This window comes from Terrapene carolina, unplaced genomic scaffold (genome assembly GCF_002925995.2).
Source record: "Terrapene carolina triunguis isolate 2854851 unplaced genomic scaffold, T_m_triunguis-2.0 Scaffold111, whole genome shotgun sequence".
Classification (NCBI taxonomy): Eukaryota; Metazoa; Chordata; order Testudines; family Emydidae; genus Terrapene; species Terrapene triunguis.
Window position 1 is genome coordinate 1,365,454 of NW_020664462.1, and position 19,824 is coordinate 1,385,277.

At 48.5% G+C, this 19,824-nt stretch overlaps 1 protein-coding gene across 1 annotated transcript in view; it reads left to right on the forward strand.

Annotated features, from left to right (window-relative positions):
* The first annotated feature begins 5,171 nt into the window (after positions 1-5,171).
* Positions 5,172-19,824, forward strand: part of CCM2 (CCM2 scaffold protein) — a 71,702-nt gene continuing 57,049 nt past the window's right edge. Inside the window, exon 1 of the mRNA XM_024193807.3 lies at positions 5,172-5,346. Within this exon, the coding sequence (XP_024049575.2) occupies positions 5,317-5,346 (30 nt within the window). The 5' untranslated portion in view covers positions 5,172-5,316. The remainder of the gene's footprint in view (positions 5,347-19,824) is intronic.

The window sequence follows — 19,824 nt, forward strand, 5'->3', positions numbered from 1 at the left end:
ATTTAGCAGAAGACGATGGAGAATCTACTTAACCGGGCAGGTCGGTCATAGGATATTTCTGAGATATTTATGCGCTTGTCGTCTCAAAGTGTTTTACAAGCCACCCATGCATCACTCACTCCTAAGGCAGGCAGCCACCCTAGAGAGCGACACTATGGAGCAGGCAACGGTGGAATCACCGCCCGGCCTGTTACCAAGAGAGGGGTAGTTCTGTGGCACTGTCTGAAGGAGGCACATTAACCAGCACAGAGATCAGCTGATCTGCCTGGAGAGTAGGGAGCAGAACCCCCTCTGCTGGGATTTGTACCGTGAGAGCTGAAGCCTGATGCTTGGACCAGGATCCCCCCCCAGGCTGGGAGATGCCTTTGAGTGAGACTATCCCTTAGACATACAGCAGCAAACAGGGCGTGCGGCCCATACAGCACACCGGCCACGCTGCTCACAGCGGCTGGGGCACCGATCCCAGCCACCCGCTGCCCTAGCTCCCCCACCAGCCCCGTGCCCGGAGCCCCTGGCGCGGCAAGGCCCGTGCTGCCCAGCCCGTGCCCATTGGGACGGGACGGTCAGACCCCAAGGAGAGGGGCGCGCTGCCCCGCCAGGGGTGCCCTCCCCGGCAGCAGCACACGTGCAGCCGCCTCTCCGAGACTACAGCTCCCGACATGCACCGCTCCCCCGGCTGCGGCGGCGGCAGGGCTCAGTGGGGAACGCTGTCTCCTGGGACTTGTAGTCCCCACATGGCCGAGGGGGTCGGGGGGAGGCACCGAATCTTCTCTCGCCTCCAGGTGGGGCTGAACCCCGGGCACAGCCCCCGACAGCCCCCCCACCCACGCAACACAGCGGGCGGCCCCCGCCTGCACCCGCACAGGGCTCCCAGGGCAGCGCAGGCCCCGGATGGAGGCGGATTAGAAACTCACCAGCGCCGCTGCAGCGACTACTCCCCACCGCCGCCGCCATGTCTTCTGCGCCTGCGTACTAGCCCCTCCCCAGCGCGTGCCTCGCGTCATCAGCGCGTCCCTCCCCTAACTCCGCCCCCTCCCTTCCTTTGCGGGGCGATGGTGCCACCTAGCGGCGGGGAGGAGGCAGGGCTCGAGCGAGCAGCGTGTTACCCCCTCAGCTGGCATTGCTGCCCCCCCCACACGTTCCCCCACCCCCTATTTGCTGTTGCCAACTGACCAAGTTGGCAAAAGGAAATGGGACAAATGCCCACGTTTGCCAAAAAAGTCGGGACAGGGCCAGTAGCGTAGCTAGTGGGGTGCAGAGGAAGCAGCCGCTCCCCCTCAGCGTCTCGCGGGCGGCCCGGTTCCCCCTGCCTGGGGCTCCCCTTGCCCGCCGCGGGGCTGGGGCTGGGGCTCTCCTGGGGCTCTGCCCTGCACGCGCCCAGCACCCCCGGGGCTGCTCCTGCCTCCCTGGGCTGGCCCCAGATCCCCTCCCCTGGGGGGCTGGGGTCCTGTTGCGGCTTGCGCCCCTCTGCCTCCTCCGCGGGGCAGGCAGCCCCAGGGGGTTGAGGCCGTGCCACCCCTTCCCCAGCTTCCCCCTCCAGTAGGGTGACCAGACAGCAAGTGTGAAAAATCGGGACAGGGGGTGGGGGTAATAGGAGCCCATATAAAAAAAAGCCCCAAATATCAGGACTGTCCCTATAAAATCGGGACATCTGGTCACCCTACCCTCCAGCAGCCCCCGCACCGCCCTGCCAGGCCTGTTCAGCCCTCGGCCCCACCAGGTCCCGCCCTACCGGCCCTCATGCAACCCGCCCCTACCATGCAGGGGGCGGCCGTGGCCCGGGGGGACTGGGGGAGCCGCAGCAAAGCCCCGCCCGGAGCTGGTGCAGGAGACAAGCAGGGCTCTCAGCCCAGGCTCCAGCATCAGCCTGCAGTGGGGAGCGGAGCCACCCCCCGCCAGCTCGGCTCAGCCCAGCCCACTCTTAAAGGGACACGGACCCCACCGTGGCTCGGCCCAGCCCGGGGCACGTGGGGGTGTCACCTCACCCCCGGCCTGGGGGGCCCGGCGAGGGGGGTGCTCGGCACTATAGCAGCACAGAGGGGAGGCCAGCGTGGAGTGGACCCCATGAGGGCGGGGGGCGGGGGGCACGGCGCGGCCGGAGGAGCTAGCCAAAGGGGGGGGGTGCGGAGCGGCCGGAGGAGGAGCCAGGGGGGGGCGTGGCCAGAGGAGGAGCCAAGGGGGGGTGCCTTTTTTATGTTTGCTCCCCCTGCTCTTAAAACCTGGCTACGCCACTGGACAGGGCTTAAAAAAGGGACTCTCCCCCACTGCTCCCCCCCCAGCTACGCTACTGTGTCCCAGCCCAAACGGGACGTCTGGTCACCCTACACAAAATTGGCCCGCAAGCACCACGCGTGACTACATGTACATGTGCCATCTAATCACCTATCATGCACATTTATTCCACCTACGTGGACACCTATGGTACGGGTGCACACACCGTGCGTCTCTGCCAAACACACACAATGACCCGAAAAAAAGCTCTGTGGAAGCTCAAAAGCTTCTCTCTCTTATCAACAGAAGTTGGTCCGATGAAAGATGTTACCTCACCCACCTTAGGTCTCTAATATCTTGGGACCGACATGGCTACCACACTGCGTAAAACACACACAATGAACGCATCAACATACTCTGCAACTTGCACACCTGTCATATGCAAATTCAGACTATGCACGCTCATACATATGCCACGTGGACCTGGCACATACACACATGCTGCATACAGGGTAGTCGGTAGACTGGCAAACTTGTGATTGCTGCCAGAGCAGTTTATCCCGATTTCACACTGCACTGGGCAAATTAACAGTTTTCCTTGTTTACCGTAGGACATCTGCATTGGTTCAGCTACACTGGTAGCAGGTTCCTCATGGCTGGAATGAGGGCAAATCCTCTCCGTAGAAAAGGCCAGTCAATATAATAAACCACACATGAGCACACACTCCACACATTACAGAGAGCCAGTTGCCTCTCCCTAGTTATAATCCTAGTTAGGTTAATGGGCAAACACAAATAGTGGTAAAGTTAGGCACCTGATCTGTGCAACTTTTTGCAGGTTCATGGCCGAAGCCTGTAGGGTGGTTTGGGTTAAGAAAGAAGTAGAAGTATGGTTTGGGGCCTAAGTTAGCCCAAGCCTAGAGGGGTATGCAAAATTGGAGTTGCTAGTATAAGAAAAGTTAAAGATAAATTGGAGACAGAGTGTTATGGGAAAGTAAGAGTTAGCAAAGCCATGACCCAGGGTTATGTTACCATTTTGTTTTGGTTATAACTGGGTTAAGCAAGGTTTTTAATCAGTATTATTGAGAATTATGATTGTTTTATTAAAATATCTATATTGCTAGTATGGAAAAGACATCGGTGCAGAGGTTAATTTAAATAATGTGTAATGTAAAGAGCCAATAAGAAGGTGGCAGAAATATAATGATGGTAAAGGGCAGTTTAATGTTAGTTAATATTAGAATATAAAAGGAGTAGTTTTGCTAAACTGCAGGAGAGCTCCAATGAACATGCAAAGGATATTGTTAGGTTCCTGGATTATATGGCTGTACATCATTCGGTTGTCAGTGGACTGATCACCCATTGATATACCATTTCATCTTTTGAGTGTATGATCATAGTACTGTGTAAGTAGTAATTGCATGCTTGCTTGCTTGCTTAATTATTTTTCTTTTTAATAAACTTTGGTTGTATCATTCAAAGTGTCACCTAGTGGTTCTCTATTAAATAAATGTTCTGTAACCAAACTAAAAGCTCAAACCTGAAAACTGTTAGGTTTTATTACACTCTTATCTTTATCAACTTAATCTAACATTTCAATATACAGGTTACAAGAGGTCTACAAACCACCTAAGATAACAAACAGCTACAAAGCTGTTTTTTGCTCCTTATACAATATTGCTAAACTTTAGTGAACAAAAATCATGACATTGGTTTACAAATCATGAGATTGGCTTAAAAATCATGTTTTTTTTAACGAGGTGTCTGGTTTTTTGAGCTTTCAGGGTTCATAATGGCAAGCTTTTATCTGCTAGACTTTTAAAAACAAAATCTGAAATTCTCCGATAATCACATGCCACCGAATATCATAAGACGTGTGATCAAAGTGTGTGAATTGGCAACAGTTCCTATGTGGCTTTGGCTTGGACAGTTGCTGGGCCATGTAACCCATCCCTAACCCTAACTCATTTACTGAAGGCAAAAGGGAGTACTCTTGCAAACTAATTATCCGGGATCACAGGGTGGCTGGCCCTGTAAGGGGAGCTGGGCCCAGCCTCACCTGTGTGGGACAAACTGCCTCTCAGCTGAGACAGAGATCGGTGAGAGAGCAGGTGATTCTAGAAGCCAGCAAGTGGCTAAGTTGGAGAAGGCGCCTGTAGGAGACCTTGGGGCTTGTGTGGGGGTATGGCAGCTGGAGCAGGGCGACTCAGGCCAGCAGCCAGTAGAGTGGCTGCCTGTAGGGAACAGAGATCCTGGGGCAGGGATGGAAGGAGGTAACTGATGTGCTAGTTTTCTGTGGCAGGAATAAAGCTGATGTGCTGAGTCAAGGGCCTGGCTCAGACTCTGGGCGTGGCGTTGCTCTGGGCTAGGCCGGTGACCCACACCCTGCTCTCTGGTTACAGGCCACTGCACCAGCCTGTGGAGCTAAGCCTGCTCCTCTCGCCCCTGCGGCTTTTCCCAGCTCCCTGGATTCTGCCTGGCCAGGCTGGGGGGCTGCACTCGGGGGGTCCATGGCTGGCACTGGGGCCGCAGCCAGGGGGGGTCTGGATGGGAGTCAGGGGAGAAGGGCCCAGCCCCCAGGTGGGTGGCGGGGGCAGCAAGGAGGGGTGAAGGGCTAGGCTGGGCATGGAGGGGGCAGGGCAGGGGCCCACGAGTGGGTGGGGTGTCAGCCACAAGAGCCTCCACTGCAGGGGGTGGGGGGGGAGTGAGGACATAGCGCATGCGCAACTCTGTTGACTCCCTCCACCCCCCCTCCCGCTCGACGCTCCGCACATGCGCTGTCCCCCTCCCTTGTCCTTTCTCGGAGGACTGACGTCAGCCCTCCGGACGCGGGGGGGAGGGGAGCGCCGGCCCCGCGCTGAGCACGCCGGGAAGCCGACGCCCAAGATGGCGGCAGGATTGAAAAGTTGTTGCCGCTGGGGCTGCTGAGTCCGCGGCGGGAGGGAGCGCGGCTGGCGGCGCGCGGGCCGGCCATGGCAGCCCGGTGAGGGGGCGCTCGGCCGGCCGCCGACGGGGCGCGGCTGCGGGGATGCCCCCGGGGAGCCGGGGCCGCAGGAGGCAGCAGGAGCCCGGGGCAGCCGCCGCCCCTCACCCCCCGCCGGAGACATGGAGGAGGAGGGCAAGAAGGGCAAGAAGGTGAGAGCGGGGCCGGGCCGCTCTAACCCCCCATCCCGGGCCGGGTCCGGGCCCCCTAGGCTGCGCTGCCGCTTCCTCCCGGTCTGTGCCTGGACCCCGTCCCCGGGCTGCTGGACTCGCCCTGGCCCCGCCGCCCCCTCCATTCTGGGGGGCGCTGGCACTGCTTCCGCCTGGGCCCTGCTGCCCCTCCCCCGAAGCCGTGAGCTCCTCCACAGCCCCCCGGGGGCTCTGACGCGGCCACCCTCTGCCCCATGGCTGCTGTGTTCCCTCCTCCCCCCCAGCCCTGACGCGGCCACCCTTCCCCCACGCCGGGGCTGCTGAACCCTGGCGCTTCCCTCCCGTGTTTCAGGTCTGCTAACCCTCCCCCACCCCCCGACGCTGCCCAGCGTTATCCCGAGGCTGCTGGCTCTCCCCTCTCGTCAGCTTGAGGCTGCCCCTTCTCTGCCCCCCCCTCCCCCCCAGCACAGCGTTGCTAAACCGTTCCCCTCCCCATCACTGCCCCTGAGGCAGCAGGGACTAGGGCCTCCTCTGGAGGGCGCACTTTCTTTCTCTCTCTTCCCCCCCTCCCCCCCATATGAGGCGGGCTGTCTCCAGGCAGACCCTCCTCTGCTCTCCAACAGCATGAAGCCTATTTCTCGCTGCCCTCATATGCCCCAGTCTGCTCTCAAGCCTGATCTGGCCCTGGCCAGTCTTGCTCCACTGCTGGACTCCAGCTGGGGCACCATGAATGACCCACTGGTGGGGATGAGTGACCTAAAGCCCCCCAAACCTGTTCTTGCAAAATGGAAAGAGCTAAAAATCTTCCTTTAAATGAACCTTGCTTGTGGGAGTCTGTCTCCCAGGTGAATGGGACTTGGACAGATCTAGCATAACAAAGCAACAAGTGGATGCATAGCAAAATCACAGCTAAGAGCTGTCACACACCTGTGATGGAATAGGAGAATGTATGGGACCCTTACCTGTTTAGATTACAATACCTTATATGTGGCTGAAATGCTGTGTGAATGTTACACATTTCTAATAGTGTGTGGGTTTTTATCTCTCCCCTGTGAAGCGCCTCATGCTCTTGAGAGTGGTACTTCCCAAGAGTATGGTGCTAACTGACACTTGCAACTAATAACTTTCCTAACTGGGTTTAATGAAAGAGCTGGAAACTGTACCACTATTCCTGCAAGTCTGTATGTTTGAGTTAATGTGGTAGAGGTAGATTGACCTATTTATTGTAAATATCTGATTCAAAATTTTCATGAAAACCATGACTGCTTATAGAGGTGTTTGCCTTGTCTATGTAGTAGTTTTAGAAGGGTCTTTAGAATACAGCATTAGATTTGTACTATGGCTTCCATTTTTCAGTCTTTCTAAATAAACTTGACTCAGACTTGCAGTTCAGTTTCAGAAAAGACATGTTTTCTTTCTTTGTGTGGCTATAGTGCTCGTGAAAGGTGCCAACTTGCCAGCCCTGGAGACTGCAGTCCTCTAGACCAAGTACGGCAGCAGTACAAGTCTCTCCACACTGCTTCACCAATGTCACCAAACACCTAGAGACCACTTCTAAGGGTCAGAGGATAGCTTAGTCTTTGTGGCCTACTCAGTCTTCTGCCTCTTTGCTGAAACTGCCAACAAGACAGCCAATTAATGCCAAGATGTCTTAAAACTGTATAATCCTACAAGAGCACTGTACTTCATCTGTGTTGTAACCTGTTACTGTAACTCATTAAATGAGGAATACATAGTACAAGATTAATGATTCAACTCCCCATGCCTTTTAAAAAACAAACAGGGGAAAAATTAAGGGTGCAACTCCCACAAAGGTAGGTTGTCTGTTTAAGTGGTGAACTTAAGCAAACCTAACTTAGCACTGACCTGGGATGGAAAGTCTTGGCTTTTAATGCTGTCAAATTAGCCCAGTGTTTTGGGGTGGGAGGGTGAAAGAGATCAAACCAAACTTTACTTGTATTTAGCTATGACACTCTTAGTACCTTTCCTAGAGCTGAAGAAGAGCTCTGTGTAAGCTGGAACACTTGTCTCTCACCAACAGAAGTTGGTCCAATAAAAGGTATTGCCTCACCAATCTTGTCTCTTTAATACCAGCATATATGCTGTTCAGAGCAATAGTGAAGACCCTGTTGACCATGGCATCTAACTTCCCAGGAAAAGGGAAACAATTACCCCTCAGGCTTGTGATGTCATAACTGTGGGAAAACAAGTTATTTTTAGTCCAGTATTTTGATTGTAGATACCTGCAGTAACCATTATTTCAGAAGGTGGCAGCAGAGTTTCCCAATGAAGTATGCAGATGCTAGTCATTGGTGACCAGGGTGTTAACATGTTTAGAAACTGTAACTTTTCCTGCTAGTCTGGAATTCTGTAGTCATTCCAAACTCAAATCAAGTAATATTTCACTTTATGTTCTGTACTGATAGGGCTTTTCATTCTGACCTAAAAGCATTTTACAAACAAACCTCATGACATCCCTGTAAAACAGGGATACCTTTCAGATGGGGAACCTGAGAAATAGGGTAAGTGACTTGCCCAAGGTCCTACAGAAAGTGAGTGGCAGAGCTGGGAACAAAATCCCAGCCCTACCTCCTATTCATGTGCTCCTGTCACTAGATCGCTTTCCCTTCATAGTATTCTATATGTAACATTAATACTCAGAGGCTGAATATAAATTGTTTTGAGTTTGTTTAAAAAAAAAAAAGCTGTTTAAAGCACAGTTGTTTTGGGTACTTAAACAAGTGTGAGAACATCTCAATCTTGTCACTTCGGCATTTGTTAAAACTTTTCCGGTGAAGGGGGGGGAGTGAGGAAAACCTTTGCAGAAAGAATCCAGGAAATGATCAGTGATTGCACAAGACTCTTAATGTTACACATGACATGCTATCCTTCTAAATGGGGGTACTTGTAGTGTTGTCAGGAAATGCTCTTGAGCTGTATTCAGTATTTAACCCCCCAGCTAAGGTTATGATCTCTAAACAAATAGTGTCAGTTAACAAAACTACTGTTCCAGGCTGTAGGGCGTTGCCCTATGACCATATTGTACCCTTTTGAAGCTACATTCTGTGTGCATTCCATTGCCTTTTATCAGTTTTACTAATGCAAGGTAGCCACTCAAGCCTAGATACAGCAACGAGCAACTGAGTAGGATCTTAAGGACAGGAGAGGATGCAATATAAAATCTCACTACAGCATATGAAGCAACTTTAATATGCCATAGACTAGTGCCCATGTAAAGTTGAAATGGTACTAGATGCATATTTGGTTGCTAGGAGGGCTTCCTTGACCAGTATAGACAGGCATCTTATGACCTACTACACATTTAGTTCCTGCTGCCCCAGTTGGGAGGCTTGGTTGTTGCTTTTAGGTGAGCTGCTCACCACCCTTGAAATCAGGGCTGGTCTACACATGGACTTATTCCTGATGAATGCAATGTATGGACACTCTTATTCCAGAAAAAAGTTTCTTCTTTCTGTTCTCTTAACCTGAAATGAAGGTGAGCAGAAACAAAGCACTCTTGTTCTGGAATAAGAATCTCAACACATGGAGTTCATCAGGAATATGTCCATCCATAGACCAGTCCTTAGTCTCTGGCCAGCAGGTGTCAAACACAACACCATTTATATAATATATATGGGCTTGGTTTTTCAAAGAGTCCAAGATCAGAAGAGACCAGTGTGATTGTCTAGTCTGACGTCCTGTATAACATGGGCCATAGAACTTTCCCAAAATAATTCCTATAATTTGAGCCATGACTATTCTAAAGTCCAGAACCTAGATACAGCCACAATAGTACTGCAGCAGGGCCAAGTTCTTGCCACAAATCATAAGGCTGCGATTTCATTTTGAGTAATGCTTGAAGCAGTCTCAGTGGTTAGAGCATGGGGATTAGGCATTTCCTGTCACTATGGAATTAAACACTGACTTCTGGAGTGTATTCATATCTGCCACTGGTATCCCATGACTTGGGACAAGTCACAGCTTCTGAGCCTGTTTATTTGGCTGGTGAAATGGGCATGTTACTCCATTGTGGATTTTACAGTACACATCAGCTCTGAGCTAATGAAATCACTGATGGAGAGACTTTAGCTGTTAGATGCAGCATTGTCCTTCCTGTGTTTATTGTATGATGTGTATTATAGAGAGGCGCAGGTTGGATTTTAAATGGTTTAAACCCAGAAATTCAGATTGTCATATAATGTGTTTAGAGCAAGGGTCATAACAATTTCTTGTTGGGGAGAATCCCATCTGAGTGAAAACAGGCTGTCTTGTTTCAACTGTGTGTTCATGTCATAATCGTATTCATGAAACAAATGGCATGCTGTCCAAAATGGAAAGTTTGAAATGCTTTAGAAACACTAACAGTTCCCAGTTTGACTGGCTAGGCCTCCGGCTTTTGTTGTTTCCTACTCTTTCAACTTATTTGCTTTTTTCAACACTTAATTTAATTTTGAATATCACCCATACCCATCCAAACATGATGGAGGTTTTGAGTTAGTTGCATAAAGGTTCGAGTCTTGTAAAAAGCTGACACTTGAATGCAACTGTCTTGTATTCAGTGACTGTTCACAATCTTCCAACATTTGGATTGCAATGATATGTGACAACCTCCTTGGCAAACAGATTTGGGTAGATATCTGGATCTCCAGCTAAATGCTAGGAGAAGGGATGACATCAGGCTTGGATTCCAGCAGCTATGTTTCAATGGCCTCTTCCTATTTTGGGCTCAACAGATTAGCTTTGTGTTTAGGAGTAAGTGGAAGAAAGGTTCCGTTGCTTCTCTCCTGTCCTTGTGGTGGTCTAGTTCTTACTAGGTCGATCTAGATTTCACCAATACCGCAGCAAGTGTTGCCAGCCTGTACTCCATCAAGTCTGTTTGAAGCCTTCAGTTGCTTTTGTGAACTTTTCTCTGCAGAGCCCCTCATGCAGAGTGTGTGTTGTATTTTGATCAGTCCTCAGTGCAAATATTGACACTTATGGTAGCTGGGAGGATGGAAATGTAGATACTCTGAGTATTCTATAGTCATTGGGAAGTTCAGGCTGCTGTGGGACTGAAAAGGACTGATGCCTGAACTTCCACAACATGCATTAGAACTGTTCAGTGGTATTATTTAACCCTTCTTGGAAAAATGGCTGAGAACCCATCTCTGATGTTTTAGGATGATTTCACCTGAGAAGCTTTTGTTTGAGGAAACTTAAAGACCTTATGATATGCTCACATCTTCAGAAACTGACACTTTTTGTAGTTTTTGCTGCTGCAGAAGGAGTAGCACAAAATAGGAATGTTTCCTCTCCATGTGTATATGCTTGTAACAATTAACCACTTCTCATCTATGACCAACCATTTTGCATTAATGCCAGTGTTGATTCTTCTGGCTCTGACTTTTAATATTTCCTCTTTAGTTACTTGCAGCATCTGGTTTTAATAAACCTGCAAGTTGATGTGTCTGGAGAAATTGTATCCTGGAGAAAGTACTTCAATCTTCCTTATTAAATAGCTCATCTTGTGCTACATTTGAAGGTGATGTTAATTATTTGCCTTTCAGTTGTTATGACATAGTCATTGATCTTTGCTCTTTTTGAGACACCCCAAAAATGCTCTTGAATGGCTGCAGGAAGGCCTGGGAATTTGTTGTTGCAGCTACATTGCCCTTGCAGTCATTGAAAAGACATCTCACTTGCAGGATCAAATTCATGCTCTGATCTCCCACTTCAATAGACAGTATCATTCAATAACATACCTTGATGCTGTAGAATTTACACACACATTTTCTGCACTTGGAGAAGCAGGAATCCTTTTTATCTTGCTACTTGAGTCTTGACAATGTTTACAGTTTACAGTTTAAATGAACTGAAGTAATGAAATGCTTTCCTTCTACTACAACATGAGATGTGTTGATTCAGACATTCATCCTGTCTAATCACTCACTTACGATATTGATCAGCAGCCTTCATATTTATTACATTTTAGGCGGAGAAACTAATGGATTCAACACTCCAAGGACTGAAAAATAAGCTAAGCTAATCATTTTCATGTAGAACTGTGTTCATCTTAATGTCTGTGAGACATGAAAGTTAAAATGAAGGTGAAAAGTTACTGGAGTGTTTTTGCTAGGAGAAAAAACACATCTTGAAAACACAACCCTGCTCAAGAAATCAAACCACCATCACGATCACCCTTAAATACATATAGAAGCATCAGTCAGGCTGCAATATGAAATGTATTAACAAGGAAGGAGATGCAAAAACAATTCTAGCAGGCAATCTCACTTAGTCACATGGAAAAATCTCCTTGGTGATATGCAATTTCTACACTAGAGAACTTCTTGGTTGCAACCTTATGAACGGGGAAGGAAAAGATTGGGACTTAGTTCAGATAGGATGACAATGACATGATTGTGGTACAGAATAATATATGGTATTAAAAGTTATGTCGTGCACTTGTATTTATTTTCCTAATATGTGAACGGGAATGTTCAGTGATATTGAGAGGCAACAATTTTAAAACCAAGAAATGCAATGCATAACCACATGTGGAATTCGTTACCACAAGACACTAAAGCTAAGAGTTTAAGGACTTTTTTAAAATTTGCCATTTTGACTACATTAGATTTGTTTGTGACCAGCAAAAATTAAGCTTTTAGGAGCCACTTTGGTTAGAGAACAAAAGATACTCAACTACGAGTGGACACTAAGGGCAGGTCTACACTTAAAACGCTGCATTGGCTCAGCTGCACCGATGCAGCTGTAGCGCTTAAGTGAAGACGCGCCGACACCGATGGGAGAGAGCACTCCCATCGGCGTAGTTAACTCACCTCCCTGAGAGATGGTAGCTGTGTTGACAGGAGAAGCTCTCCTGTCAACATAGCGCTGTCTACACGGAGTTAGGTCAGTATAACTGCAGGCAAATCTACGCTACAAAATTGACGTAAGTTGCATCGACGTACAGAGACTGCAATAATTAAATTGCTTTTGCATATTCACACTGCGCTCTGTGTGTCAATGGGGCGTGTCCTCACCGGGAGTGCTTGCTGCCTTTCAGAAGCCATCCCACAATGACAGTTAAAATTGGTGCAACAGTCAATGTAAGCAACGCAGTGTCTACACTGACGCTACATTGACTGAACTACATCAACCTAAGTGCTACGCATCTTGCAGAGGGGGAGTTAAGTCAGTGTAGTGGACGAGTTACATCGGTGGGTGCTATGTTTGAGTGTAGACTCTTACAGAGTTAGGTCAATGTAAGCTGTCTTACGTCGACCTAATTTTGTAGTGTAGACCATGCCTCAGTTCAGAGGTGTGGATTTTTAATACCCCTGAGCAATGTAGTTATATCGTTTTATGTCTGTAGTGTGGACCAGACCTAAGGCAGCTGAAACTTCTGTGCCATCTCTGTATGAAGTATTGTTGTAGTTGTGATGTCCTAGGATATTAGGAAGACAAAATGGGTGAGGTAAGGCCTTTTATTGGATCAACTTCTTTTGGTGAGAGAGACCAGCTTTTGAGCTTACATTGAACTCTTCTTCAGGTCTGGGAAATGTACTGTGTGTGTCACACAAGGTGGAACAGATTGTGTAGCATAAGTAGTTAACATGCATTTCAAGTGAAGTTGAAGTAGCCCATTATTACCTCTCCAGTCATGGGTGGGAAGCTGAGGGAGTTTAAGTGAGTTATAGGTTGTTGTAATAAACCATAAATCCAAGGTCTCCATTCAGTCCATGATTTTCAGTATCTAGCAAAATTATGAATTTAATCTCCCAGGCTCATCTTTAGAAGGTGTTGTGCACGTTTCCTTTGAGGATGAGAACTGAGAGGTCAGAGACAGAGTGATCGCTCTGTGAAAAGTGTTCACCCACTGGTGATATGGTGACTTTTTGGCTTTTTTTATCATTTTTCTGTGCAAATTCATTTGACAGCATCGTGGTTGTCTGGTTTCACCCGCATAGTTATTGGGACATTTAGTGTGCTGGATGAGGTGTACGCTACATGTTGTGATGGGCATATGTAGGAGGATCTTGAAAGGTGTATTGTGGGGGTGTTGATAATTTAGGAAGGAATAATCAGTTGCACTAATACAAAATGGGAAATGGTTGCCTAGGAAGGAGTATTGCAGAAAAGGATCTGTGGGTTATGGTGGATCACAATGTAATACTGTTGCAGAAAAGTGATCATTCTGGGATGTATTAGCAGGAGTGTTGTAAATAAGACAGAAGTAATCTTCCACTCGGCTCAGCACTGATAAGGTCTCAGCTGGAGTACAGTGTCCTGTTCTGGGCACCACGCTTTAGGAAAGATCTAGACAAATTGGAGAAAATCATTTTTGTTGATCTCTTCTGGACTAAAGGTCTAGAAAACGACCTCTGAGGAAAGATTGAAAAAAACAACAACTGATTTGTATAGTGTGGAGAAGACTGAGGGGGGACAAAACAGCCTTCAAGTATGTAAAAGGTTGTTATAAAGAGGAGGGTGATAAATTGTTCTCCTTATTCACTGAAGATAGGACAATAAATAACGGGCTTAAATTGCAGCAAGGGAGGCTTGTTAGAAAAACTTCCTAACTCTAAGGGCAATTAAGCACTAGAAAAAATTACCTGGGGAGATTGTGAAATCTCCATCACTGGTGGTTTTTAAAATCAGGTTACACAAACACCTGTCAGGGCTGGTCTAGAGATAATCCTTAGCCCCCTGCCTGAGTGCAGGGGACTGGACTAGATGACCTGTTGAGATCCCTTCCAATCCTACATTTCTAGGATTCTATGCTCCAGCCCAGGGCTGAACAGGACTGCCCTGCAATTGCAATTCCTTGCTGTTCTGGACTGTGCTGGGTCTATGCACCAGAACTAATATCTGGGAGCCTGTCTCTCCTGTGCGCTCATTCCCCACCCCCACTGGGCCCCGTTAGCATGGGGGACGAAACTGCCTGAATCGTGTGCAGAAGGGACAAGACCTGGGGAGTTGGGGCAGGAGTAATTTGGGGCAAGGAGTTGGGAGGGGAAGGGAGAAGAGGATTGGTTGGGCAAGGAATCTGGGATTAGGTGCCAGAGAGGGAAATGGTGGGTGAGGAGGGACCAAAATCCGACGAGGAGCCTGAGTGCAGGAGAGAACTGGGACTGGCTGGGCAAAGAGATTGGGGCAAGGCGCTGGGGGAAGGGGAAATGCAGAGGTTATTTGATGGAGCTGGGCAGGGAATGAGAAGACAGATTGGCTGAGGACCCAGGAATGGGGAGACTAGGAGTCTAGGACTGGATGGACAAAGAGTGGGACGAGAAGCCTGAGGAGTGGAGACTGGGACTGGCTAGGTGAGGGGATTGAGGTGAGGCACTGTGGGTGGGGAAGAGGTGGGACAGATTAGTGGAGAAATGGGCAAAAGAATGTGTCCACTAGAACAAGCACACTCCCCTCCAAAGCTTGGACTGGAACCAGGAGTCCTGAGTCTCACCATTCCTCTGCTGTCAGCAAATAGCTGTGAAACCCTCTGGCAAAGTATTTCCTTAGTCTCTAACCCTGGTCTACGTACAGGATGACAACCTGTTACTGCTGTCAGCCACTCCATTAGCTGAAGTGGCAGAGGACTTTGGGGTGGATCTAAATGTTCCAGCCCAGCTAATGAAGCATGTGGGTGTCAATATACCACATGATGGATTTTTTTTTTCCAGTTTGCTTTTTTTAAAAACCTAGGAAATCATAGACAAATCTACAAGAAAGTTGCTTGTACAACCTGAATTTGGCCCCTTTGTGTGAATGCATTATACTCTTTAATTATGAGATCAGACCTTTTCCCCACAGGATCCTGTGTTCATTCAGTGCACAAGCCTATTTATATCCTGGGAAGATGTGGATCTAGGCCCACCCAAAACCAAAGGCCTGCCCCCTTAACCAAGGAGAGGAACCACTAAGTCCAGAAAACAAGAGTATGGGGTCAATGAATAATGAAAAAACAGGGATGGAAGTGAGACAAATAGGCTTATAAGAAAGATACTGCAGGGAGATACAGGATGAACCTGCTTTGGGGATGAATCAGGGTTGTGTAATGGAGCGAGTGTTGTCTGTGGGACCCCTGCCTCATTTCTTGCAGCAGTCGGAAAGTATGTAGCGAATGAGATTGGACTGCAGGAAGAGAGGATGATCTCATGGTTAAGGCTGTTGAGTGCTGCCCTGGGGAACTCTATTTTATCCTTACCTCTGCCATGGAGTTCCTATGTGATGCTGATATAACACTGAAATCAAACTTTTCACCGCTGGTCACTAATCGTTTCTCATTTTCTGGGTGCCTGAGTTGATACCCTGGGGTGTGATTTGCAGAAGTACGGAGCACTCGCAGGTGCAACTGAAGTCAATGGGAACTGTGCTTTGAACATTCAAAGTGTTGTTATGCTAAGTACTCTGAAAAATCAGGTCTTATGTGTCTCAAATTGGGCACCCAAAAATCTGAAGAAGAGCTCTGTGGAGCTCAAAAGCTTGTCTCTTTCACCAACAGAAGTTGGTCCAATAAAATATATTACCTCACCCACCATGACTCTCTAGTATCCTAGGACTAATGCGGCTACAGCAACACTGCAAACAAAAGATCACCGTATGTTAATTGGGGGGCCTAGAAGTGTCTGGTGTATTTGCTCTGTTGAAAGGGGGACTTTCCTGTAATAGTTTTATGAATGATATGCATGGCAGAATGCAGTGTTGAAGAGCTCTGTGTAAACTTGAAAGCGTGTCTTTCTTATGTTCAGAAGTTGGTCCAATAAAAGATAATACCTCACCTACCTTGTCTCAAGCATGGCACAGACGTACTTGACTTAGGACTGCTATTGACTATAGAAGGGTTAAAATGCTGCCGTGGAGCACAGCAGGAGATAATGAAGGGTTTGTGTCATGGAACTGTCTGGGGTGGTATAAATGGGTCTTCTAGGACTGTCTGAAACCAACCTGTATCAATGGAGGTTCTGGGAAGACAATGAGAACCCCAAGCTCTGAACAGTTGACACCTATCAACGGGAAACTTGGGCAGGTGGAAAATGTGAACTCAACATGGGTCTGCGGGAGGAAAACCATGGACTGAGAGGTTACAGGAGGCTAGGATAAGAGCTGGGCTTGGGAGAGAGACAGCAGCTCTGACCTGGGACTGATGACAGAGGGGTAGAGAGAGAGGAAACCAAGTGATGCCTAGAGAAGCATGGCTCAAGGGGGCTTTAGTCAGCATGGACCATGCCTTTGTGCTAGCCTAAGGAATCCCCAGTGTTACGTTCCAGTTGACTAACAAATCCTTCTGCTTCGAAAAGGCTGCCTGGTGTCACTGTAAATATTTGCTGAGGTGCTTTGATCTCTGAAGAGGGCAAAAAGTCTCTGAACAGGAGTCTCTCTCAGCTGGACTTGCTGGGCAGAGCTCATGGTGTAGAGCAGGGGTCTCAAACTCAAATGACCACATGTGGCCCTCGGGCCAATGCACTAGTCCTCATCACTGACACCCCCCTCCTCGCTGCCCCCGCTCCACCCCTTCCATGAGGCCCCGCCCCTGCCCCGTCTCTTCTCCACCTCCTCCCCTGAGCGCGCGGCTCCCTGATCCTCCCCCCTCCCTCTTGGAAAGTGCTAAGCGCCAGCAACAGTAATGCACCTCGCTCAAAGGACAAAACATGCATTTAGTTAGATTTACTTCTGTTAAAGCTCCCCCCCCCCCACTGCACTGGGCTGCACCACCACTCCACCCTGCTTTGCCTCTTCCAGGGGTGGCAGGTTTGTAGAAATTTTGGTGGTGCCCAGCACCTGCCCCCTCTCCCCCCAAACTCCACCCCCACCTGCCTAAAGCTCTGGGAGGGAGTTTGGGGATAGGAGGGGGTGCAGGGGTAAGGGCTGTGGGGCTGGGGATGAGGGGTTTGGGGCATTGGAGAGGCTCAGGACTAGGGCAGAAGGGCAGCCTGCCCTGGCCATAGTGAAGAGGGGCACTAGGACCCTGCGGCAGGTGATGCTGGAAGCCGGCAGAGCGGAGTGGAGTCAGCATGAGCTGCAGGCTCCGGGGCAGTGAAGGGGCAGCAAGTGAGCTCGGGGGAGACACGTGGGGGTGGCAGGCAGGTCCGGGGGAGAGACCCGGCCCCAAACATTGGGGAGCGGGGAGCTTAGCTTCCACATAATAAGCCTAGCTGCTAAGGCTTAGATGTTGCAGCTGTGTGGTCTCCCCTTGCAGAAGAGTGGGACCCTTTGCGGGTCTGGCACACTGACGGGGCTCCTCCAAGAGACTGCTGAAAAGCTGGGGTGTGTGAGTTACATGAAAGCTTCAGTATAGAGCTATGAATGTGGTTTTTGGAAGGTATATTAAACCTCATTCTTCACAGCTTAACACAAACCAACCAATCTTCAGCCAACCTGTTAGATCAGAATGAGACTGTGGGTGGGATGGGGGTACAGATCCCACATCTGCCTACTGCAGGGTTCTGACACCTTTTTCTGAAGCTTCTGGTTCTGGCCCCCGTTAGACAGGATACTGCACTGGATAGACCTTGGGTCTGACCAAGGAATGGCAATGCCAATGTTACCTGTATAGTCTTAGCCACATTGCAACTGGAACTAAAATAACTACATCAGTTGTAATTCACACCTTCAGTTATTTCAGGGCCAGTCTGTGTAAAGACACTTATTTCTGAATACAAGCATCCTGCTTCGGTAAATAGGACAATCATTCAAAAATAAGTGTCCTTACACAGATTTACAATCAGAACGGAAGATGCAAGTTAGTTTTCGCATAGCCAAGCCCTCAAACATGGCTGGAATTTTTTTCCATCGTGGACCCAAGAAGAGAGTTCATGCAGTAAAAAGCATCACCCTGACGGCTATGGGAAAGAGTCACAGAAAACATGGTTAGACTTTATGTACTTGGGTACCTCTGAGTTTGGACGTGGCTAGTAGGATTGTGATCAGTGTTGCTTGGAGCATTCCGCCGATCTGCATGACTATGGCTGGTGAGCTCTCAGGATTGTGCTCCTTTGGAGGTAGCCAGTGTTTCTGCTGAGCCAGACTCTGTATTTACTGTAGGCAGAAAGCTGCAAAACTTCTGAAATAAATGTACTTTGGCTGTAAAACAGTGAAAGGATTCATGAAAACTAGTAAGACTGCCAAGTATATTCCAGCAGTTAAAACATGTGAAGTACAAAGGTCAAAGTGTAATTGCCCCATCCTTAGACAGGGTGTAATAAGGGAGATGGATTGTCTCTTGAATCCCCTCAGAATTGAATGCACTGGCACAGGAACACTGATGGTAGAAAGATTTCCAAACAAACCAAAATAACTGGTTTCTCTAACTCAGGTAGAGGCTTTCAAGTACAAAAATAAGCTCCAGTGGTTGCTTTGTAACTCAGATTGACCTTGATATCGCTGCCAAGTGGTGGCTGTGATAGGACCTCGACCTGACAGAAGAAGCTACTCCAGAAATGCCGTATAGTACCTATTATCCGAGTGTCAAGGGGATTGAACCTCACAATAACTGAGGTATAATACTTAATTTAAAGATCACATTAGCCACCTCTGCAATAACTGATAACTCTGTGGGGTTCCAGGGTAGACCTAAACAGGCCATGTCTACACTTACATTGCTACAGTGGCGCAGCTGCTCTGCTGTATCACTTCAGCATAGACACGAGAGCAACGTGAGGGGCTCTCCCATCATTGTAGGTAATCCACCTCCATGAGAGTTGGTAGATAGGTTGACGGAAGAATTCTTCCATTGACCTAGCGTTGTTTATGCAGGGGGCATAGCTGTGTCTCGGAGATGTGGCTATTTCACACCCTGAGACATGCTGGGTCGATCTGATGTTCTAATGTAGACTAGCACCACAGTTTAGGACAGGAGGAGAATGCTGTATCCATTTGAAAAGGTAAGTTTAACTCTAGGATGCAGAACGAAACTAGCAGAGTTGGAATTTGGCTAGCACATCAGACCTAATGTCCTATCTTTGGCAGAAGGTGCCTTAGAATATTAAGCATTAAAACACCCCCCAGCCCTGCATTTGTAAGATGGACGGAATGATCTACTGTACACAAAGACCTAATTTCTATGATTGTGATGATACCCCTGAGATCTAGCCTCTTGTGATAAGCACACAAACAGGACCCCCCTCCTCCCACTCATCTGAAAGCGGCTCCAATGGGCCAATGCTGACTTGCACAGAAGGGTTCGACCTACGAATCATAACATCGCTTGTGCATCACCAAGGTGTTCCTTGGAGATCTCATTGGCTAGGTCAGAACTTTGACAGCCGTAACAATACACTATCTTTCTTCAGAAAGACTAGGGTGTGTTTGAAGTGTCTTTTGGAAAGCCAAAATGTGCAGACCTCAAACTCAGGTGATCCTTTAGTTTAAAAGATCCCTTTGGTAGCCCTGCCCATAGCCTATTTATTTGGCTCTGGGATAGTATAGTAAAGAGAGACTGGCACAAGGAAACACTTCAGATTCTTTGCTTAGTCTGACATGTTTGTGCAGACTTACAGTCAAAGCCTT